Source organism: Poeciliopsis prolifica, unplaced genomic scaffold (assembly GCF_027474105.1).
Source record: "Poeciliopsis prolifica strain line A6 unplaced genomic scaffold, Auburn_PproV2 SCAFFOLD036, whole genome shotgun sequence".
NCBI lineage: Eukaryota > Metazoa > Chordata > Actinopteri > Cyprinodontiformes > Poeciliidae > Poeciliopsis > Poeciliopsis prolifica.
In genome coordinates, this window is record NW_026562411.1 from 3997038 (window position 1) to 4021927 (window position 24890).

The window sequence follows — 24890 nt, forward strand, 5'->3', positions numbered from 1 at the left end:
ACACAAAGCAAGGTAGTTGTGTTCAGTTTCCATTCAAAGTGCTGCATTGAAGTGATTTTTTTTATTACGTATATAAATTAGAACATTTTAAAAACAAACAGGGCTCAGGGGTTGAGGAGCACTGCTGTATCCAGAGTGCCTGGCGGTGCAGAGCCTATCTGTGCAGTTACTCGGCACAGAGTGTTCTGTCAACTTTGTACCTTCAGGTGTCATATTTGCACATACACCAACCAAACACACACATATATCCACACACTCACACACTCCTGCAAATCAAAATGATTAGAAGTGATTCAAGAAGTTTTGATTTTATAATTGTTAATTTGTGTATTTTATATTTAATAAAGTATTAGTCAGAATGTAATCAGGATGCCATATGCTTTTCTTGAGCAAAACCACTGACCTTTGACATGCAACTGAACTTCTGACAGCATTATTTCTATTTCTTCGTCATCAATGATGCTGCAGATGTAGATCCCACTGTCAGAAAGTTGAGGTTCACTCACAGTGAGGCTGAAGTCACTAGAGTCTAAAGCATCAGGTCTCATTGATGTTCGTCCTTTGAAAAGCTCATTTTGCCCACGCAGGTCGTCTGCTTCTCGCCGTTCATGGACAGTACTGACATTGAGGTCCAAGCGGCTCCATTTCACTGTAACCATCTCTTCTAAACTGTTGGCCGTACTGACAGGGCAGAACGACAGACTCAACCCATTGAACCTCCACTTTTTTAGTCAATGAATCCTGAGAGGCTGGAAGGAGAAGAAAAATACGTTTAAATGTCTTAAAATTAGATAACTTGCATTACATTTCATTTGGATGATTTAATCCTACATTATTAGCATAATATCACTCCCTTAAAGTTTTTACTTAATTAAGCAGTGTCATGAATGAATAAGAAAAAAAAAATATTTCCACAAATAGATTTGTTAGGTTTGTCTCTCTACAAAATCTGTATTGCTGAATCATACCATATTGCTCAGGATGCAACAGGCTTAATATATGTAGCCCCTTTGAAATGTGATCATAGTGATAATAAATCTCCAGGCCTGGACTCTGTTTGTTGCGTTCCTTCAGAATTCATGCTTGGAACTAACTATAAAATGTATCAAAAAAGGAGAGTAATATGCATAAATAAACACATATAAAAGATATGCAGGATGCTCGTTGGCATCCAGGTAGCTAACCTTTTAGATGCAGTTCAACTTCTGATAGTGTTTTTTCTTCTTCATCATCAATCATGCTGCAGATGTAGATGCCGATGTCAGAAAGTTGCAAGTCTTTCAGGGTAAGACTGAAGTCACCAGAGTCTAGAGTATCAGATCTCATGGATGTTCTTCCCCTGAAAAGCTGATTTTGTGATCGCAGGTCGTCTCCTTCTCGCCTTTGATGGACGATACTGGGATTAAGATTACGGCGGCTCCATTTCACTGTAACAACCTCTTCCAGTACTTGATTGTACTGGCAGGGCAACACAACAGATTCTGCACCCTCTTGAACCTCCACTTTTACCGAAAAACATTCTTGAGAGGCTGAAATGAAAAGCACAAAGTTTTTAAATCAGTATATAAATACATTTAAGTCAAAGATGCATCTTTCAGCCATTTAATATTATATATTAATGCCTCAAAGTTCTCTTCCTTTCCAATGTATTTAAGCAGTTTCACAAAGAAAACACCAGAAAGTGAATGAATCTCACATTAATTTTATTAACAGCAGAAAACAACTGTTGTGATTGATGTAGCCAAATGATGGAAATGTCGATATATATATATATATATATATATATATATATATATATATATATATATATATATATATATATATATATATATATATATTCCAACAGATGTAGCAATACCAAGCGATTGTAACATCAGGAAAAAGGAGCACGAGAAACTGGAGAAATACCAGGGCCTCAGGGAAGAACTGGAGAGGGCCTGGAAGGTGAAGACCACAGTGGTGCCTGTGGTCATCGGGGCCCTCGGGGCAGTAACCCCCAAACTGGAGCAGTGGCTACAACAGATCCCAGGAACAACATCAGACATCTCAGTCCAGAAATGTGCAGTCCTTGGCACAGCCAAGATACTGCAGGACCCTCAAGCTCCCAGGCCTCTGGTAGAGGACCCGAGCTCAGAGGATAAGAACCACCCGCGGTGGGTGAGAAGGGAATTTTTATATATATATATATATATATATATATATATATATATATATATATATATATATATATATATATATATAAAACACCCCCAAAGGTGGTGGAGAACGCCAGAGCTAAGATCCTGTGGGACTTCCAGATCCAGACAGACAGAATGGTAATGGCGAACCAACCAGACATTGTCGTAGTGGATAAACAACAGAGGAAAGCCGTTGTGGTAGATGTAGCAATACCAAGCGATTGTAACATCAGGAAAAAGGAGCACGAGAAACTGGAGAAATACCAGGGCCTCTGGGAAGAACTGGAGAGGGCCTGGAAGGTGAAGACCACAGTGGTGCCTGTGGTCATCGGGGCCCTCGGGGCAGTAACCCCCAAACTGGAGCAGTGGCTACAACAGATCCCAGGAACAACATCAGACATCTCAGTCCAGAAATGTGCAGTCCTTGGCACAGCCAAGATACTGCAGGACCCTCAAGCTCCCAGGCCTCTGGTAGAGGACCCGAGCTCAGAGGATAAGAACCACCCGCGGTGGGTAAGAAGGGAATTTTTTTTAATATAAAAACATCGATGGTCACTCTACTCACCAACTGCTCCAGTCCCAAAAAAGTTTTTACTTCTTTAATATATTAAAGACACATCATATCTCATCTGCTAAGTGTAATTCAGCAGAACAAAAGGTTTTGCCAACTAACTGGGGGACAATTGTTTAATCAGAATCACATAATAGAAAAAGACAAAGTTTGTACTCACAAGGATTCATTTGGTTTATACAGAAGTTCCTTATTCTGTTTTTGAAAGATATTATTGATAAGACAAGCCTGATCAGGACTTATTCAATAAATAGAAATTTATTGAATAAGTCTGTCTAGAATTCACATTTAAGCTTTGGCATTATTCTTAGCACTAGTAAAAGAAAAGGCCTTCCAGTAACTGTGGTTTTCGTTTTCTCTCTGTGTTTGAAATTTATTAATGGTCCCTAAGGGGAGGGGTCTCATGACTCAGCTGTTGCCAGGAAGAAGTGGCTCAGCCTTGTTCTATTTCAGGAAGGCGGGACAGTTCGTCAAGTCTGGTATTTACAAACGCCCTCGTTTCGACAGGGAATTACAGAATGCATAGGAATCCATGAACATTAAACCTCACCGTGGTGGTGGAGCAGAACTTAGGAAAAGACGAGGATTTGAGTCCCGCCACTGAGAAACAGTCTAAAAAACATCCATGACTCGGTTCTCTGCTGAAAGTTGTGTGCAGAGGTCGAGGTTTCACTTTAACACTTTATGCTGTAAAACCGTTTTCAGACATAATCCTACAATGTCTCTGCAGGACGTAATTATTATCAAAATACTCGTAATTTTCCATATTTTATTTAAATCTAAAAGTATTGCTGATCATGTAAATGAAAAACTGTTTATTGACAATGAAGGAAGAAAATAAACAGATTGGCTGAATAATTTTATGAGCATGAAGGAAAAAAATCCTACCGTTCAGGAAGAACACAAACGCAGCAAACAGCCTCATCTTCCTATATTTACAAACGTCAAATCCTTACTAAATGATCCATTTAAACATTTCCTCAGACTAAAACTAAAAATTGTTTAAATTTAATTATGGTTTCCATTAAAGGTAACCTCGTTCCTCGTTGGTTAAGCATGGAAGCTCCTTTCACTTTCACTTTACATTATTTTCGTTCATGCTCCTACGGTGGCCGACGTTGTGCCTGTCCAGATCGCGAATCTAATATTTAAGAATGTATCTGTACTAACTGGCTCCACTATAATATGACCAGATAATAAACACAGCTATGAGCCATAACAGCTGCTTTTAAATGATTTTCTAAACAATTTCCAAATTCAGTTTATGAACTCAATCAGTAACATTTAATCAGGACTGATCATTCTGTGGGATCCTCTACAGAGAAAAGGTTGATAAACCGAGTGTATGTGTTGAGACAAACTAATAATAAAGAAATAAAGATATTTTCATCAATTTAAGACATGTTAGTTGTAGCATACTTTATATTCTTTACTGATTAATTTTAACTTAACGTTTACAATGTAAATTAACTTCAGTTTTGGTATAACAAATGCTCGGCTTAAATCACACAACATTTATATTTGTATATATATATATATATATATATATATATATATATATATATATATATATATATATATATATATATAATTAATCCTAATTAATTATATAATTAGGATTAATTATATAATTAATATAATTAATCAAAATATGATTTGCAGATCAATGTGTCCTGCAAATAACATTAGTTCTCGCAGCTAGCTGCGTTCTTCATCGACGCACGAGCCGAGTGATCCACCGCTATATATATATATAAAAAAAAGAAAATTCCCTTCTCACCCACCGCGGGTGGTTCTTATCCTCTGAGCTCGGGTCCTCTACCAGAGGCCTGGGAGCTTGAGGGTCCTGCGCAGTATCTTGGCTGTGCCAAGGACTGCACATTTCTGGACTGAGATGTCTGATGTTATTCCTGGGATCTGTTGTAGCCACTGCTCCAGTTTGGGGGTTACTGCCCCGAGGGCCCCGATGACCACAGGCACCACTGTGGTCTTCACCTTCCAGGCCCTCTCCAGTTCTTCCCTGAGGCCCTGGTATTTCTCTAGTTTCTCGTGCTCCTTTTTCCTGATGTTGCAATCACTTGGTATTGCTACATCTACCACAACGGCTTTCCTCTGATGTTTATCCACTACGACAATGTCTGGTTGGTTCGCCATTACCATTTTGTCTGTCTGGATCTGGAAGTCCCACAGGATCTTAGCTCTGGCATTCTCCACCACCTTTGGGGGTGTTTCCCACTTTGATCTCGGGGTTTCCAGTCCATATTCTGCACAGATGTTTCTGTACACAATGCCTGCCACTTGGTTATGTCGCTCCATGTACGCTTTCCCTGCCAGTATCTTGCACCCTGCTGTGATGTGCTGGACTGTCTCAGGGGCCTCCTTGCACAACCTACACCTTGGGTCTTGTCTGGTGTGGTAGATCTGGGCCTCTATTGCTCTGGTGTTTAGGGCCTGTTCCTGGGCGGCCAGGATGAGGGCCTCTGTGCTGTCCTTGAGTCCAGCTTTTTCCAGCCATTGGTAGGATTTACTTATATCAGCCACTTGGGTTATTTGCTGGTGGTACATCCCATGTAGGGGTTTGTCCTCCCATGATGGTATCTCTGGCACCTCAACCTCCGTTCCCTGTTGTCTGAGACATTCACTGAGCACATTGTCTGTTGAGGCTTTGTCCCTGATGTATTTATGGATCTTAGTTGTTTCGTCCTGGACAGTGGTTCTCACACTCACTAGTCCTCTGCCTCCTTCCTTGCGGCTCGTGTACAGTCTCAGGGTGCTGGATTTGGGATGGAACCCTCCATGCATTGTTAGTAGCTTTCTGGTCTTAATATCTGTGGCTTTTATCTCCTCCTTTGGCCAGCTAATTATTCCAGCAGGGTATCTGATTACTGGCAAGGCATAGCTGTTTATCGCACGGATTTTGTTCTTGCCATTGAGCTGGCTTCTCAGGACTTGCCTTATTCGTTGGAGGTATTTAGCTGTGGCTCCTTTCCTTGTGACCTCATCGAGGTTGCCATTTGCTTGTGGTATACCTAGGTACTTGTAACTGTCCTCTATGTCTGCTATTGTTCCTTCTGGGAGTGAGACCCCTTCTGTGTGGATGACCTTCCCCCTCTTTGTGACCAGCCGACCACATTTCTCTAGTCCGAATGACATCCCAATGTCAGTGCTGTAGATCCTGGTGGTGTGGATCAGTGAGTCGATGTCTCGCTCACACTTGGCGTACAGCTTGATGTCATCCATGTAGAGTAGGTGACTGATATTGGCCCCATTTTTGAGTCTGTATCCGTAGCCAGTCTTGTTGATAACTTGGCTGAGGGGGTTCAGGCCTATGCAGAACAGTAGCGGGGACAGAGCATCTCCTTGGTATATGCCACATTTGATGGACACTTGTGCAAGTGGTTTGCAGTTGGCTTCAAGGGTGGTTTTCCACAGCCTCATCGAGTTTGCAATGAAGGCTCTCAGAATCCTGTTGATGTTATACATCTCTAAGCATTCAATGATCCAAGTATGCGGCATTGAGTCATAGGCTTTCTTGTAATCAATCCAAGCCATGCACAGGTTGGTGTGTCGGGTTTTGCAGTCTCGGGCAACTGTGCGGTCTACGAGGAGTTGGTGTTTGGCTCCTCTGCTATTTACACCGATACCCTTCTGTGCCGTGCTCATGTGTTTATCCATGTGTTTGCTTATCTTGGCCGCTATGATGCCTGACATGAGCTTCCAGGTTGTGGAGAGGCAGGTTATTGGTCGGTAGTTGCGTGGGACTGGACCCTTTGATGGATCCTTCTGGATTAGGATTGTCCGCCCTTCAGTTAACCATTCAGGGTGAGTCCCACTTTGTAGCAGCTGGTTCATTTGGGCTGCCATTCGCTCATGGAGAGCAGTGAGTTTCTTTAGCCAGTAGGCATGGATCATGTCAGGCCCTGGTGCTGTCCAGTTTTTCATACCTGAGACTCTTTCTTGGACATCTGTCACAGTGATGGTTACCGGGGCTTGCTCAGGGAGGTTGCTGTGGTCCTCTCGTAGAGAGATCAGCCACTGTGCATTGCTGTTGTGGGACGCCTCCCTTTCCCATATGCCTTTCCAGTATTGTTCCGTCTCCAGCCTTGGTGGGTCTGCTCTGTTGTTATTGTTACCCTGCCATTGAGAGTACACCTTAGCTGGTTGAGTGGAGAAGAGCCGGTTAATCCTTCTGGATTCATTCTCCCTTGTGTATCTCTTTAGGCGGCTGGACAAGGCTTGGAGCCTCTGTTTGGCAGTCTCGAGTGCTTCAGGTATGGGCATCTGCCTGTACTTTCTGGGTACTGGTCTTTTCATTGCACCCTTGTGGAGCTCTGACAGTTGGCTCACTTCCCTCCTTGTTACCTTGATTTTAGCCTCTAACCGTCTTTTCCATGGTGGGTATTGGGTCTCATGGTTGCTCTTATAGCCAAGTATCTCAAGGATCACTGATGCTGAGTTGTAGATCAGCTCATTGGTTTCTGTTATGGTGTTGGTAGGGATCGTTCTCAATGCTGCATTCACATTCTCAATGAGACTTTCAGATGGTACTTCACTCAGCCGTTGTAATTAGCGCCGGGGAGGCCTGGTTGTCATTCGGGTCATGATTCTCTCTCTCAGGAGCTGTCTCGTTCAGCTCTGTTTCGCTCATTGGGGCCGTGTATCCCCTCACTGGGTGGGGACTTGTAGTTAAGTCCCCACAGTCCTGACATCCGGGTTCCTCCCTTTTGCCGTAGCATTTGTGTTGTATCTCGTCAATCTCAAGTTGTGATAGCAGTTGCCGTTTGCGGATGTTGGAACACTGAGCTACTAGTTGTTTAGCGCTTAGTATTGATTGGGGATGTCGAAGTAACCATTCCTTCCCCAGTCTTTGCATGTAACCTCTCTCACTAGGGTTACTTGAGTAGTAGCATTCCAACAGATCCACGTTTTCATCTCTCGCCCATTTCCGTCTTGTTCCAGTAGCCCATTTGTCATCAAGGTGCTCTGGTTCCCCAACACCTGACGCAGACCTTGTTTGGCCGGGCGACGTCTGAGCCGGCATGTTATGCAACTTAGTATCTCTCATGGTATGAGGTAGGCAGTAGCTTGAAGGGTCTTGCCTAAGGACCCAGACTGGATTCGAACCCTGCCCTCTCGGGTGATATACTGATGCCTTATGCATCGAGCTATCCAGTCAGCTTGCTTTACATATATATATATATATATATATATATATATATATATATATATATATATATTTATATATAGTTACATTTAAAAAACTGATCAGTTCTTATACAGTTGATGTAATCCTTATTACATCAACTGTATTTTGTATCCCATATAAATGCCTTCCATTTATTTTATTATCCCACCTAATTTTCCACATCTTCTTGCTTTCTGTCCAAACTTACATAACTTTACTGGCATATCAATATCTTATTTTTTAATAGCACTTTCTGGAGTTGATTTAATTGTCCCTAAACAAATTCTCAATGCTCATGCTTGAGTAACATATTTTCTAACCTAGTTTTAGCCGCTGAACCATATACCACACTCCCATAATTAATTCTTGACAGAATTAGTGACACATAAACATTTTAAGTGATTCAAAACTTGAACCAATTAAACATATTACCTCCTAAGCCTATCTGGTGTAATTTAATCATTAATCCTTCTCTCCATAACATCTAATGCTTTTTCCACATCAAAAAAAAAAAAAAAAAAAAAAAAAAAGCAGCAATAACAGTTTCCTTATTAATCTGAGTTTTTCTAATATCATCTTCTAAACATAAAACAGGATCTGTTGCTCCTCTCCCTCTACAAAAGCCACTTTGATAAGGAGCAATTAAATTTCTTGACTTCAAATATTGAATTAATCTCTCATTCATCATCCTTTCCATCAATTTTCACATATTAGGCGTTAAAGGAATCGGTCTGTAGTTTCCAGGATTACTATATTTTCCATCATGATGAAGGTCTCAACTTCTAGCGGCTCTGACGTCATAAATGTGGCTAAACTTAAACCAAACCATCTCCATCTGTTCTGCTTTAACTGCGCCATCTAGTGATTAAATGTATTATTGCAGCTGCTGCCTGTAGGAAATGTTGAGTGGAATCAGAATTAAAAATAATATATAATATTGTTTTCACGTGTGGTTCATATATTTTATCTGTTTTTTCTGAAACAATGTATAATTATTACATACTCATTGAACACATAAGAAAACTATAGTTATATCAGTAATATCAGACATTTTCTAATAAAAGTGCAACTGTATAAATATTTTAGAGCAGAGTAAAGACAAACGATAAACCACCTCAAGCCAGTTCACACGGTTTATTTATTTCATAGAACTCTAATTATTTAAGCAACACTTTAATAAAATTAGAAAAACAATTAAACTTCCAGGGAGCAACACTAATTTATTTATCAGGTGAATTTAAAAACATTTACATCTGCATGTTGACATCTACCCTTCAAACTAATCTTCTAAATCAAATGACTCAAAATAAGAATAAAAACCACAACAAACAGAAAGCAGGCAGGAAAACCAGGTTATATAAAAAATAACTTTTATTTTTAATTCACTTTACAAATTCAAGAGTGTAAAACTGATTTATTGGTTTCTGGTTCTAAATGGCAAAAGATAAACCACGGAAAAAGTTTTACAGTTGTTTCAACTAGTAAAACAAACAAATAGAAAACAAACTATACACATTGCCTGGAATATTCAGAACAAATAAGGGAAAATTAAATCTCATGACAAACATTTGAACCAAGCTGGATATTTTCTCTGAGACTCCACCAGCTTTGGGTTTCTCCCCAACTCTACGGCTCCTTTCAGAATCACTTCCTGGGGTCTCAGAGGACACAGGACTTTATACTGAGGTCCAAATTGATCAGTGATGTGCTGACGGAGAATCTGGCTCTCAGTCAAACCTCCCACTAACACAATATACCCAATGTTGAGATTTTTCTTTAATATTTCTCTGAGACTCTCAGTGATTCCCTGCAGACTCTCATCATAGAAAGATTTCAATTTCTCTCTGGAGATTCTGATGGATCCATTATTCCAGGAAGATCCTTCCACTGAATCAAAGAACGTTTCAATCTCTTTGTTTTTCTGAGCCAACATGACCAGGTTATCCGGGCAACTGATCTGAACATCTTCATCCAGCTGTTGGAGACGAGTAAAATCAAACATCATCTTCTGGACCTCAGTGGGGAAGTTTTGTTCATATTCATTCCAGTTTCCATCAGAGAAGATTTCTCTCAGGAACTGTTTGAATTTTCCTTCCACATGTTTTATGCCCAGATTGACTTTAAGGGCCTCATTCAGTGTCTTCATGGCTCCTCCTTCCAGGACTTCATGAGTAGTAAAGTAAATGTTTTCATCTGTTGACAAACAGGAAGAGAATAAAACAGATTAAAGGATAAATCTCAGAAAACAACTTATTGCACTTTTTAAGTCACATTCAATCAAAACGTCACTTTTAATCAAAAGATTACTTCAACGTATTTTTTGGTTCTCTTAGTGTGTGAACACAAAGATTTTTAAAACTTGAACCTTTTACCTCCACAGTCGACAACAAGATACTGTTTCCCGTCTCTTTGGGTCTCCAGCAGAACTACAGTTTCTTCTGGTTTGGTCATAAACTTTACAACCTCCTGACTTCCTGGTGGATCTGTAGAAACACAGAAACGTGATTGAGTTTCACCAAAATAAAGGACAATTTCTGATCACTCTGCCTAACTCTAAAACTCACTGATGTGTATTTTGTAACTTGGAGATCTTCTCTGAGGATCAAAGTTAAGCTTAACCCTCTCAGGCTCAAAATTACTTGAAAAGGCTGTCTAAGTTGTTGCAAATCTGCAACACCTGCCTGGAGAGGGTTAAAAAAAACAAAGAAAGTTACTTCTGAAAATTGTCAGATAATCGATCAAAGAAAAATAAAAAACCACCAAGTCTAAAACCTGAACATCTTCTGATCAACACCATTTCAGATGTTAGTCTGGGCTTAAAGGGGAGTAAACCTACTTTAGAGGACTGCATTGCAAACAATACCAGGTGTGCAAATGCGAACTGTGAGTAGAACCTAAGTATGGGCAATAAATCAATAATAATAAATACTGTGTTGATCAATTTAATCTAATATCGCATTTGTAAGAGCGAATCAGATCAACTTATTAAATTCTGTTTCAGACTAAATCCAAACTAACCATTCAGTCATATTTTTTGCCTCAGTTTCACTACTAACCTCTGATCTGATCACTGTCAGACCTTTACAATCAATAAATCAGGTAAAAAGAAACTGCCTGACAAATTAAAGTTCCCAAAACGACAAGATGCCATGTTCTGATCACGTAACTAGATAAAGGACCCAAAAATTTAACACGGAGTACATTTACATAGATTTATTAAAAATCTGCCACTGGTAAGAGTTAGAAAAAGGCACAATGGAAGCTCTGCAATTAGAAAGTATAGGTTGGTGGTTAAACTGGTCATTATTTAGTGATGGAGAAAACAGAGTATAGTGGTGAGTCTTTTCAGGAGTGGCTGAACTAAAATAAATACTCCCAGAATCAAGAACATATTCAGGGAAAACATCAAAAGAGCTGCTGGCTCATGAGTTCAAAATATTCATGTTAATTAATAAGAAAGTGAGTGAGCTAAATGGCATTTCTAGGAAAGTTTTTAGTGGGGAAGTCTTCTGCAAATCTTCTGAATGGTTTAAAGTGATGAGTTGCCAAATCTGAGCTCAAATGTGTGACATGACCTTCAGCAGGTCGCTCACTACAATCCAGCTGCATTAAAAATATTCTGCAAACAAGAGTCTTCAGAGATTTAGAAGATTTATTTAACACAAATGCTGGACTGCAGTTATTAGTTTGCAGTTATTAGATTTAGGAGGAAATTACTTTTTTACAGAAAATAACGTTGATTTAGATTTCTTTTCTTTCCTTAATAAATTAAATAAATATTTGTTGTTACTCAAGTTAAATTTGAATAAAAAAGGCTTGATGATGTAGAAGATTTAAGAACAGATATGTGACACATACTTAAATATTTACATGACTCATTTGCTTCAACATGGTTAGAAAAACATGTCACCCCAAAAAACCATTGATGTGTTGAACTTATCCTATAAAAATGACTAAAATCCTATTAAATGTAGAATGTTTGTAAGCCAGACATTATAGATCCACACAGTACCGTTACAGCTGGTATCAGGTTCTGCTGGTTGATCCTGTGAGTCTCTGCTGTGGTTCTGTTTGATGAAACCATCAGGTTGAAGGTTCAAACACCAGGTCAAAGCTGCTTCTGACTCCAAAACAAACATCAGTTTGTCTTTAGTGTCGTCTGTTACCAGACCAGCCTGGAGGAGAAACCAAACGTCTGATTCTGCTGAACATTTCAGAGATGATGTGACTTTAAAGACATGATGTTACCTGAGTTGCAGCGTCAATAATGAACTGTTTAGTTGATGGATCCATGGTATCAGGAACAGTCAGAACCCAGGTGAAGTCCTCAGCTGTGAACTCTCCACCTTCTGGATGAGATCTGATGGTTTTCAGAGCATCGTCCTTCAGGAATCTCAGAACTTCAGTAAAAACCTTCTGGATCGACATTGACTTGTCATTTGCTGCTTTAATTGTCTGCTTGCTGGTGTCCTGGGAATTAGTTTCAGTCTGTTAGTTTGTATTAAAACACAGGTTAATTTGTTAGAGTTACAGATGGAAAACTGCTGCAGTCTTTGGGCCAGTCCAAGTAGAAACTGTTACTTTTTTTGGCACCAAAAAGAATAACAGATTTAAAGATGTACAAAAAAAAAAAACAATTTACTTGTTTCAAAAATTAAAATAATGACTATGTGTGTATTTTCTTTGATTAAAATACATCAGTATTCTTAGTAGGTAGATTAACTGCACAATTTTAAGTGAGATGTAAAATTTAAAGAAATCCACACTTTTCCAAAGGAAACACAGAAACAAAAGCTTCAGCAAATGTTTTACATTTTACAGGTTATGAGAACTTTAGATAATTTTGATTGAGTAACCAAAACACTTTAACCACCTCATTTACTTCTAGCAGCAGCTGAGATGTTCACCCTTAGTTCTCTGATCTGAACTTGGTTTTGAAATAAATCACTTTTATTCTAGTGTTTTATGACGGCAGGTGGAAAGCTTTGAGGAGCGCAAGTGAAGGTTTGAACTATCACAGATAATTCAAATATTGACAAATTTAAAATCAGAAGGTGACCACATAAAAAAAAGAGTAGAAAGAAAAAATGAGATCTTTCTGTAAAGCTTTAGTTGGACTTACTTTGCCCCGGACAGTGATATTGAAGTTTTCAAAGAAATAATGTTTCTCAGTTTCTTCTCCTCTCATATTATTAAATTCTGTTTTAGCTTCATAACCAAACTTCATAAATTCTTTATGTTCATCAAACAGGATGCAGGTTGGAGTCTTTGGGGTGTCTAGTCCAAGTCCGTTACTCCATCTCTTTATCTGGGTTTCACCTCCTTCCTCTCTGGGTTTAACATTGAAGGCGTAGCCACTGAATCCTGAACCAAAGTCTATGGCTATGATGAGAGAGTCGGGTCCAGCTGGATGGAGAAGAAGAGAAAGTCAGAATCTGAAAACCAACCACCAAAAAAAAAAAAAGCACAAGAAAATAAAAAGAAAAAAAGCCCTGCTGTTAGATGCAATGAAAAGTTATTATTAAAAAGAAATCATAAATACAAATGGACATTTGTATGTTTCAAAATAAATGTGTCTATTTAGTATTTAATTTACACAGACTAAATTGGTACTGGTGACCCGGCCAGGCTGTACTCCACCTCTCAGTAAATGAAAGTTCAGAATAAAAAACAACTCCCCTAGCTTTATTAAAGAAAAATGTTGATATACAGTCATTTTTTATTATAATGTGACATAGGCCAATTTTTATCTATTGTGCTGACCTTTGACGTTGAGCAGAACTTTTTTCTTGACCAGGATTTTTCCTGATTTCTTAGAGACGGTGCAGGTGTAGGTGTCTGTGTCTCTGTCTGTGGGATTCTTCAATCTCAAACTGATGTCTCCTGATGTAAATGTTTTGTCCATCTCTGTTCTGTCTGCATACTGCCAGTGTTGTTCTTCCAGCGATAGCAAGCCACATGAGCTCCCCTGAGCCTTGAGGATGATTCTGTCAGCGTTATTTGTCCATGTTACCTGGACTTCTTTAGGTAGACGGAGTGAAGTTTTAAATGGCAACAGAACAGTCTCCACTCCTGAATCCACCTCCACCCTGTAAACTGCAATAAAAACAAAAAGAACAGATGAGCTGCAGTAGAACTGATTATGTTGATGTTCACAGTAATGGAGCCTCAGTGATATTGTTATCTTTGTCCTTAGTAGTTATTTTATTGTTATTGTTACTAGATTATCATATTCTGTAGCTCATTGTCAGTTTGTTTTGTCTCTCAGTCAAACAAAGCAGCCACTCAGTCTGGATACTAAAAACAAGGTTTCTGGTCTGAGTTGCTCTTCAGATTAGCCAATCAGATGTTAGGCTTAATTTGTGTCTGACACAGAAGCACTATTTAATAATCTGTGGTAGGACAGAGATGATTAAAGTATTATTTCTCTCACTCTGTACACATGTGTATAATTTAACTTATAATTTAAATGCTCTCTTGGAAGCATGCTATACATTAGCATTGATGTGGTTGCAGAAATAAACTTACCTAACATAAAATTTTGCCGAAAAAAGAGTAAAAGACCCACATGGACACTGAGAACCAGGAGACTCCACAGAACCAGGAAAATTCTGGCCCAAGTTGGAATATCTATGCAAAGGAAAAACAAAAATAAATATCAGTTAGATATAGTTAAAAATAAATAGTTTGCAAAATATATGTGATGGTGCCTTTGCACTACTTTGATTAAAATGTCAAAATGCAATGCTATTTTTTTAATTATTAGTCATTATTTTATCAACATTTTATTTGACGGTCAAGTTCGGCAGCATATCATAAATTTATTTTACTTCTAAAGCTTAGAAATAAAATCACTCAGCTAGGTTAACACTGTTATAACAGTAAATGACTGACAGATGAATTACTGCATCACAAGGCATTTCCAGGTCAGCTGAAAAGCATGGTCCCTTTAGGTGTGTATTTATGCATGGTTTAATTAATATGTCAAACTCAAGACTATTGGGCCAAACCCAGTTCATCCTATTTACTAGAATCAAGACGGCCACATAAATAGAACTTTAAGAAAACAGTTATGTGCTTGAATCTCATTTAATCCATCAAATTAAAATAAATTTTAACCGTGTACAGTCCTGACATGAAAACTCAGCCTATAATTATAAAATGACTATAAAACCATCTCAACTGTCTTTCACCTTCCTGTGTCATCGTAATGGTTCACTATCTGATAACGTTAGATAGTGAACAAAGTACAGTGAAAATCTCAACGTTAGACATTTGTGCTGACATTGTTTAGAAGAGACTCACCTGACATCAGATTGTCTCGGAAATAAAATAAGAGTCCTCCATACACGGAAAACAAAACCAGCATAGACAACAAATCCAGGAAAATTCTCAACTTATCTGACATATCTATGGAAAAATATGGAGATCAGGATGTTATTGGACATACATGCTCAGTACCTCTCATATTTTTCTGAAAAAGTAATATTTTACATAGTTATTATGACATATGTCAGAGTTTCCTCAACTGTTTGACTAAAGATGTTTTTCAACACTGTGAAAGTCTTTAGTAATAATTTTCTTAATGTCAGTGACAAAAGATTTTTTTCAGGGTTCTTTTTTTTTCATAAAGTGCCTTCAAAAGACTTAAATGGAAAAAAAAGAAGATATAGTTAGTATTTCTATGAATAAAACACAATATTTGATCCAAATATTGTGTTTGTAAAATTAAATTCAATTCAATTTATTCATACACCGCTGATTTAAAACAGTGTTTGGAAATACAATTCATGTCCAAATGTATTACAAAGTTATATATTTTATTGCAACAAACTTGAAGCCAAAGCTACAGAGGAATAGCTTAGATTAAAGCATATTCACAATAAACCATCCAAATTTAAATCTAAATCCTCCTTGGTTTCAGTGACAAGACTTGAAAATTTCAGTTCTGGGAAATAATTCATCAAGTGCAAAACTGGTAGAGACAAATTTCCAAAAGACATAAGATCAGTGAAAAATGACTCTGCAAAATATTGATTAAAAGTCAGTGAATACCAATAAAAACAAGTTCTATAATTGCATTGTTTTTGATTGGCAAATAATTATCAATGTCTTCTACTAGACCATATTCACTCAGTCAAATGTATTTATGCATGCCAGCAACTGATATTGCATATTAAATAAAGTTTTAAAACGGACTTACCTGACAGCAAACTGTCTCGAAAATGAAAATACAGGTCACCAGTCTCAGAGACAAGAAACACCTGAATATGGAGGACCATGACAATTCCATACCAAGTTGAAAATATTTCTATGGAAAGACATGGAGACAAAATCTTAGACATGTCCAGTAGAGATGCATTAAAGTTTATTAGCCTGCAAAATGATGATTCTATATGTCAGCTTTGATTCAAGGATGCACACTTTCAAAATTGTTCTTATCATTAGAAAACAGAGTTGTGATGTTGAACTGCTTCTCTTAGATATCTCTCCTTGGGAGAGTGACTATTTTTTTTACCAACCAAACCGTGTCAGTTCAGTAGCCAAAGCTTCTGAGTAAGCTATATGAACACAGTTTATTATATCAAGTCAGTTAACAAGTCAGTTTGTGTTTATAATGGCTGCAGGTACACATTAGGTCATTAAATTTTTATTTAACCTGATCAATTTTGCACATCTGTGCTTTCACATTTGACTCAAATGTTGATGTGTTTAATTTTGTGTCACTTCTTACCCTGTTATCTTGTCAATTATTTTGCATACTGTGTGCTAAGTAATAATTTGGTTTTATAGAATCATGTTTTAAGAAGCATTTCATGTTCAAAGTTGCTCTCTTGTACTTAATGATCCACTGCTTACCCTGTAAATGTTTGAGGATATTGTGTCCACTCAGAGTTTGGCAGCTAAAACTTTAGAATTTTAAAAAACTAAAGTCATTCCTTGGTGCTATGCTGGGGCTGTACAAACACATAGTCAATGAGGAAATGTGCAACTGATGCAAGAAGACAATAACTCCCTTAGTAGACATCTGAAACTGTGATCACAGTTTTGCCTCTGATGTTCATTCACCAACAAAGGTACATGGTGGTCAAAACGTGTTCAGTTCCTGACCATAGATCAATGAAAACTCAGCATGTAAACCTTAGTCTTCTTTCTGAATCAGTTCAGTTTCTAGTCACAATCTAAGGACAATTTAAAACCAGTTAGATGTTAATATAAAATACAGTTGTAAAATAGACGTACCTGATTTTGAGTAGCCTTGGATGCCAGAAAACATATTTGCATGAAAGGAAAGCAGAACCAGGAAAAACAACAACTCCATGAGCATTCTGATCCAAGTTGAAATTTCTACGAAAAAGGACAGTCTAGATATTACATGTGCAAATTAAGGTTAATTTAGTGCTTAATATGTGAACAGTCACTGTGAAGTGGAGTTTAGATTTACAGCCTGTCCCAGACATCCTGGAATTCAGGCCGGATCAAAATTATTTGCTTATAGTCGAATCGGCTCGGACAAGTTTGATAAGCATATTTATAGCACAAAAAATAAACAAACATGCATAATATAAAACTGCTTATTATAGTCTAAGGAGAGAAGAAGAGGAGGGGAAAAAAGAGAGATAGAGAAGTTAGTTGTGCAGAGCACTGCATAATGGGCATGAAACCCTGATCTGATCTGTGTTCTGCAATCACACATCGCAGAAGATTTGCACTGAAGTCCCAAGTTTTAACAAGCTGCAAAGATGGAGCTGGAAGTCATTAAATAAAAGCTAAAAACAGGAGAAGTTACACCGCATTATCAAATGGTGTTCTAAAAACGAAAGCAATAAAAGGTTCAGTAAAACATTACTTCTGGGTTAGCCCTGTAACTTACCACAATACATATGGACTAGAGCTGAGCTGGATTTTTTTAGGCCCGATCTAAAGCCCAGAGAAGCACAATTTGATAATGTCATACTTTTGTAAAAGAGACTCACCTGGCAGCAAATAGTCTTTGAAATGAAATACAATTTCAGCAGAAATAGCAAGAACAGCCAGCACAACAACAGCAATTCCTAAAAATGTTAAATATATTCCTATAAAATAAAAAATGAAATATTACGTTATTAAAATGGGTTTTGACATAAAACCACAGCAAAAGCATATTGATGTGGGTTCAGTTTCTTACAGTCATGAAACTGAAAACTCAGCATGTCAGATATTAGCATTAATACTGATGTAAAAAGGGACTTGCCTGGCATAAAATTAAAAAACCAGCCCACAGAAACAGCAGGACCCAGCAGAACCAGGAAAGCCCGCACAATCAGGAGAATTCTGGTCCAAAATGAAATTTCTGTGAAAAAAAGTTAAATATTAAACATGTAAACCCAGTACAGACCTAACATATTTCCACAGAAAGGTTAATAGTTAAAATAATTAATTTTACATAGCTGATAGATTCTAATAGTAGTTTATCATGTGGTGCTGCTCATTTCTCTTCCTCTCTCCTCTCACTATGGAGGTAGCAACCTGACTTTTCTCTAGAACTTCAGTGGACAAACCTACACTTACACATCGCTCTCTCTTTCTCTTCACAGTGAAGCAGTAGTCCAGGAATCTCCATAGACAGTTTCATGATTAATTGCTTTTTTTTAAATAAACCTTTTAAAATCTTACTGTTCTGTGTGGAGCTTTGTGCATATGAGTCAGACGTCTAAACTAACCACAATAGTTTCTCTTTAATTTCATCAGACTGGAGGACACGTCTCCAGATGTGGTCATTGTTGCTATGTGTACTTTAAAACATTAATCTGGTGAATGTTTTGTTTCTTTTGGAGGAAGTAACGGCTTCCTCCTTCAGACCATGTCAGTACATCCTTCTGTACATAAATTTCTGAATTTGAAGAAAGCTATTAAAATAAAAGTCTTTTGCTTTTTTACGTAAACTTCTGGTTTCAACTGTATCTTTCTTTTCCACGAATTGGTCATATAATTTATGGAGTGAGATTAAAAACGTTGCTTTGAAAAAATAACGCCATTGACGTGACTGATCACATGTTTAGTGTCAGTTAATTAGTCAACAATTAACTCATCTTAAAGCACCGAAGACAAGAGATCTATAAAACATGGTTGATCTGAATCTCCTGGCATGAAAGAGAGTAGCCTTGATTTTTTAGTGGATAACAAAGTCCATTATCCACAATGATACCTGGGTATAATTAGTAACCTGATCCACTTTCCAATCTTCTCTAACACTTGACTGAAAAAAAGACCTTGCCACTTTGATTACTTTTATTTTTATAGTGAAACACAATATAAAAAGTAAAAATTGTGTGAATACTTTTACTAAGCACTATGCTCTGTTTTCTTGTAGAAAAATGGGAAGAGGGATGGCACGGTTTCTTTTCTGTTATCTTCACAACAAGAGATGGATAAGCAGCTGGTTTTATGGAATACTGCAATACTTTTATAATGAATTTGCACAGTTAATGCGGTTTCACTTCCTGATTATTGAAAATTTTACATAATAGGGAATGTAACCTATAATTGTGAATTTGGCCACAGCACCTCTGAAGTTTCCTTCACTTTTCTGTAAGATCTTAAGGTTCACTACCACAACTGGTCATAATCTGTCCAAAGAAAACTCAAAACCACAAGATTTTAACATTAGCAATTATACTGCTGAAAACAAACTTACTTGATATGTATCGTTGTCGAAAATGGAACAACACGCTCACATTGATAGTGAAAAACAACAGCAGAAACAGGACACCCAACGCCAAAGTTGGAATTTCTATGGAAAATAATATAAACAAGTTAAGATCTTAGAAATGCATGTCCAATACAGAATTCTTATGTTTTCTGAAAATAGAAAACATATTTCTTAAAAATTAAAACACAGTTGTCTTAACATTTTGAAAATCTATAGCATTCATATTGTTAATGTCAGTAAATAAAAACTGTTTTTTCAGGGTTTTGCTTTCTGTTTGTCTGCTTTATGAAATACTTTAAAATGACTTTCAAATGTCAAAAAATAAAATATGTACTTTGACTTTATGCAATTAGAACCCCACTCTTTGTCCAAATAGTTGTCTAATTTAAGTGCCTTTGATGAAGCCGAGTTATTAAATGAGATTATATAATGTGTGAACAATACAGGGTTCCTGATGTCGAACCCACTCTGAAGCTTCATTTGATTTTTCATGGCTCCATAAGTGAAATGGTTACAATCGCTCAAAGACAAATTCACAAAACTTCCAAATGTTAGAGATTTGCAATAAAAATGTTGAAAAAGATACTTACCTGACTTAAATTTATGTTGGAAAAAGAATAAAAGGGCCCCAGAAACAAGAACAAGAACCAGCAAAACCAGGAGAACCAGGAGAATTCTGGCCCGAGTAGAAATCTCTTTGGAAAACATAGAAACCAGTTAGATCTCAGAAATGCATACAATGTACAGATATATTATATTTTTCCCTGAACAGATTACTGCTGTAGATTGAACAATTTTCTTTGCATTTGATCATTGTGAAAATATTAACGTTCTCAACATCAATGTGTGAAAATAATTCTGCGAGGTTCTGTTTGTTTATAATTATCCTTCATGAAGTTCCTCAAAATGATGTCAAATGGCCAAAAGTACATACACTGGAATTTATATAAATAAAACAATCCATTTTGCATAAATAGTAACTTTTTAAGAAATTAAACTTGTTTGTTCAAAAATATATCTGAGCAAATTACAATTATCACTGATTACTTTTAAGATTGACTAATTAAACTTGGCCTCCTCCAGATTTCACTGAATCTATATAAAAGCTGTTTAATCAATTAAAAACTGAAATGACCCATTTTTCTGTTCTCATTAGTGAAAACACATCATAACATGAAACATATACCAGAACCATGGACGCAGTCTTGGGGGAGTCCTGGGTTTATCGAATACTACAGACATTACATTTCCATTATTTGTATCCCCATTCACTCACAGCCGTATATGTTATTGGTGATGTGAGGTGATTTCCTTATGTTGAAAATTAAAATCTCAGCTTATCTGAAAACTAAAAACTTCATGTTAGGAAATGAAACTTGTTGATGTAAAATGATGGCTTCTCTGAGGTTCCCTTCACCTTTCTGTATCAATCGTTTCAAAGTCAGCTCACAAAACTTCAGCATGTAAGACATTAGCATTGAAATGGTTTTAAAGGACTTACCTGACATAAAATATTGTCGAAACTTAAAAAAAAGGCCCACAGAAACAGAGAGAACCAGCAAAACCAGCAGAACCAGCAGAACTATAACCCAAATTGGAATTGCTGTGGAAAAGATAAAGATAAGTTAGATCTTAGAAAAGCATAGCCAGCTTTAATTGCAAAACTAGCTTAACATATCTCAATTACCTTTAGAATTGTTTGTACATTGATAAAATCATTACATTGGTAACTCTGATGTAAAAATGTATTATTAGAGTTCAAATGTTTACATTTTAATTAAAATTTATAATAATTAATGATTAATGAATCATTGATTAATGTAATTAATTAATGTTAAAATGTCAGTCTGTGAATTGTGAAAGCATTTTGGGGTTAAAATGCATCTCTTTCAGGAGGTGCATTAATGTAAAGTCTTATCTTTGCTCAGAACTCCAAGCAACTTTTCTCCACAGTGAATCGCCTTCATCATCATCACTCTTCACTTATTGAAATAACTGAAGAGCACTGTTATAACTTTATACTTTTCTTTCCACACTAAAAGTCTGCTTAACTCCAGACTGTCTCTCTTCCACTTAGATTAAAAATCAATCAATCTCTCCTTAAAAACCTCATTCTTTATCTAGACCAGGAGTGTTCAAGTCCAGTCCGTCAGAGCAACTTTTAGAAGCATCCTCACTCCAACAGACCAGGATCTGAACCTCAAACAAGAGCTCATTCTACCAACATTAATGCAATCACTCTGCTCCACAAAATCCTCAATTTGTCATACTCCTAGGACAAAACTTTGCACCATATGTGACAAAGCCTTTTCCTCTGCTGAAAGTGGGATGATTCCTCATTTGAGAAATCATACTAGAAACTGACTGGAAACTGTTTCATTAAAGAACTGAAGACCTTCCTCTTCAAGAAATTTTATTGTTTTTCATGAGTTTTATTTTTGTGCTTTGCATCTGTCCCCTTGCCAGTCTGGGGGGAGCTGTTGCTGTGCATCACTGTCGACCCGTTTTCTGTGTTATGCACATGGATATTTTGTAGGGGTGTAAAGTGTCTTGTCTGCATGAGGCTGCAGGATTCCAAAGGAACTGATGGTCCCTGCTCTGTGCTGCTGCTACACATGAATGTTAGAAGATTTATACATTTCCCTTAATTCTATCAACAGCAAATTTGCAAACATCCATGGACCCACTTACTCACATCCCCACACAAATTTGAATTGTTAAAGGTAATAGTAACACAGGTTCCAATTCCATAAATGTAGTTGATTCATTTGATTTAATAAAGCCGATGAAGCAATCAAGGTGCTTTTCAACCAGGATCTCGAGATACACTTTTTGAAGCAAAACTGCTGACCTTTGACATACAGCTGAACTTCTGACAGCTTAATTTCTTCTTCTTCATAAATGATGGTGCAGGTGTAATTCCCACTATCAGACACTGGGGGTTCATTCAGAGTGAGGCTGAAGTCACCAGAGGACAGAGCATCGGGTCTCATTGATGTTCGTCCACTGAAAATCTGATTTTGTCCTCGTAGGTCGTCTCCTTCTCGTCTTTGATGGACAGTGTTGGGATTAAGATCATGGCGGCTCCATTTCACTGTGACAATCTCTTCCAGGATTTGATCGTACCGACAGGGAAGCACAACAAATTGGGACCACTGAACCTCCACTTTTACGGTCAAAGCATCTTTAGAGGCTGGGAGCAAAAATAAACAAAAGACACATTTATATTCAGTTATGATAAATAAATTCAATACACACACAAATATGTGTGTATGAATGCACACCAGTGACTTCTGACTACTGACCTTTGACCTGGAGCTGAACGTCTGATAGCTTTTTTTCTCCTTCATCATCAGTGATACTGCAGGTATAGTTCCCGCTGTCAGAAAGTTTGGGTTTTTTCAAAGTGAGGTTGAAGTCGCCAGAATCTAAAGGTGTCATTGACGTTCGTCCTTTGAAAAGTTGATTTTGTGAATGTAGATCGTCTCCTTCTTGCTGTTGATGGACAGTATTGGGATTGAGGTCATAGCGGCTCCATTTCACTGTGAGAATGTTTTCTAATACTTGTCTGTACTGGCAGGGCAGAACAACAGACTGTTCTCCCTCATAAACCTCCACCTTTACAGTCAAAGACTCCCGAGACGCTGGAAGGGTATAAAAACAAAAGGCATGTTTTAAACCAGAGTTGAAACAGATTTAAGACTCTGTATAATATTGCTAATGTTGCCAATGCTGGTCTGAAGCATCTTGCTCTTGTACAGTTGGATGAAAAAATTTAAAAAGCGGTGAGCCGGTAGAATTGTTCATTAGGACTTTAGAACACAAATGAACTGTGGAAAATAGATAAATTACCTACATAGATACAGACGTATCCCAACATGATCAATATGATCTCTTCAGCATTGCATTAAAACCATGACAAGCATAAGTGATCCCAGACTGAATGGGACTCTAACATAAAACTAACAATACTGCGGTGCAGAGAGCTTTTTGCTAAAAAGAAAATGTGGGAAAAATTTAAGTTTTGAATCACGTTACAACAAATAAGTGTCAATATTATTAACTGACATTTCGGTTTGCAGAGGTTTGAGTTTTACTTTGAAATTAAAAGTTGGAATCCAGACTAAATTCAGAAAGTTCCAGTAATTATTAATGAAAGGAAACAAAATAAAAGCTTTTTAGCCTTGATTTAAAGAAAGGAAGGTTGTTTCAGATTAATGAAAGATCAAAAGTGAATACTACTTCTTCCCATTTTGTTCTGATTCTGGGATCCATAATCTGTTGTTTCTGCAAGAGCATAATGCAACAATGATGCCTCATGTCTGCACAATGCAGTGACTATTGAAATACTCTTTTATGTATGTTTATTCTGAGAATGATATTATTTTGATATACTGCAATGAGTTGACACCGATTTCCCTTATTGAAAGCAAGATTGTACATATTTAAGAATTACAGAGCATTTAAATGTACCTTGTCATTACTTTACCACCTGCTAAAAGGGTGGAAATGAAAATATGTTTAAAATGTCTAAGATTAGAAAGAAGCAGATCTTACCATGAAGAAGGAACAGAAACACAACAAGCAGCTCCATTTTCCTACATGTTCAAACACCAAGTCCTGGAAATCATTGACAGTGTTTCACAGTGAACTAAAAACTAATCAAAATTTCCCTCTGTTAGGGATCAAAGGTCAACTCAATAAACTATCCCTTGTACAGGCTGTATAAGTATGGAAACAATTTCATTTAACCCTTTCACCTCACAAGGCAATAAATTATACTTGAAAATGTTTAATAAAACGAAGGAAAAGAGAACAAATTACTGTAGATATGAGGAAAGATGAGGATCAAACAACAGCCAGATTTACAATATAAGAATCTAGAAATCCTAACAATAAAAAAATGAATGGTGTCAAAATCTGATACTTCTCAACTTCCAAACTGAATCTTTCTTCCTCCATTGTTTTCTCATTTTATCTGCCTTCATCTGCTTCTACTTGAGCAAGAGGGCAGAATTTAATAGGTCTCATAATCAAATCCACGCTTTGTTTGTATTATGTGTTCATAGTCATAAGTGGACAAGTTTGACAGCATTTACGTACGAATACTATACCCATACGTAAATGCTACTATATTCACCAATATAACTAGGGTTTTTAAAAATACACGCTGTTATTTTTCTAATGTTTGTAGATTGACTACAGCGCAGGGATGCTCTGAGGGTTTCACAGCCCTGGAGGGGATGCTGTGGAACCACTCAGTGG

At 37.2% G+C, this 24890-nt stretch overlaps 2 protein-coding genes across 2 annotated transcripts; both read right to left on the reverse strand.

The window, feature by feature from the left end:
- Nucleotides 1-589: 589 nt before the first annotated feature.
- Nucleotides 590-3783, reverse strand: LOC129374544 (V-set domain-containing T-cell activation inhibitor 1-like). The gene is made up of 3 exons (XM_055053013.1): nucleotides 3637-3783; nucleotides 1185-1529; nucleotides 590-749 (listed from the first exon to the last, which is right to left on the reverse strand). Exons 1-3 carry the CDS (start codon nucleotides 3671-3673, stop codon nucleotides 607-609), a joined length of 525 nt encoding a protein of 174 aa, XP_054908988.1. The 5' UTR covers nucleotides 3674-3783; the 3' UTR covers nucleotides 590-606.
- A 5492-nt stretch (nucleotides 3784-9275) lies between these two features.
- Nucleotides 9276-24262, reverse strand: LOC129374545 (uncharacterized). The gene is made up of 18 exons (XM_055053014.1): nucleotides 24183-24262; nucleotides 22931-23269; nucleotides 22477-22818; nucleotides 21127-21228; nucleotides 20216-20320; nucleotides 19611-19706; nucleotides 18168-18266; nucleotides 17911-18009; nucleotides 17177-17281; nucleotides 16137-16244; nucleotides 15239-15343; nucleotides 14462-14563; nucleotides 13697-14029; nucleotides 13056-13339; nucleotides 12182-12403; nucleotides 11946-12108; nucleotides 10306-10416; nucleotides 9276-10126 (listed from the first exon to the last, which is right to left on the reverse strand). Exons 1-18 carry the CDS (start codon nucleotides 24217-24219, stop codon nucleotides 9489-9491), a joined length of 3390 nt encoding a protein of 1129 aa, XP_054908989.1. The 5' UTR covers nucleotides 24220-24262; the 3' UTR covers nucleotides 9276-9488.
- Nucleotides 24263-24890: the final 628 nt, after the last annotated feature.

Coding starts and splice junctions, on each gene's coding strand:
- LOC129374545 (XM_055053014.1), bottom strand. CDS start 24,219: ATGGAGCTGCTTGTTGTGTTTCTGTTCCTTCTTCATG. Junction 15,344..16,136: donor TCGAGACAGTTTGCTGTCAG/GTAAGTCCGTTT, acceptor ATTTTTCCATAG/ATATGTCAGATAAGTTGAGA. Junction 14,564..15,238: donor CCGAGACAATCTGATGTCAG/GTGAGTCTCTTC, acceptor TCCTTTGCATAG/ATATTCCAACTTGGGCCAGA.
- LOC129374544 (XM_055053013.1), bottom strand. CDS start 3,673: ATGAGGCTGTTTGCTGCGTTTGTGTTCTTCCTGAACG. Junction 1,530..3,636: donor GTTTGTGTTCTTCCTGAACG/GTAGGATTTTTT, acceptor TTTTCATTTCAG/CCTCTCAAGAATGTTTTTCG. Junction 750..1,184: donor AGTTGAACTGCATCTAAAAG/GTTAGCTACCTG, acceptor TTCTCCTTCCAG/CCTCTCAGGATTCATTGACT.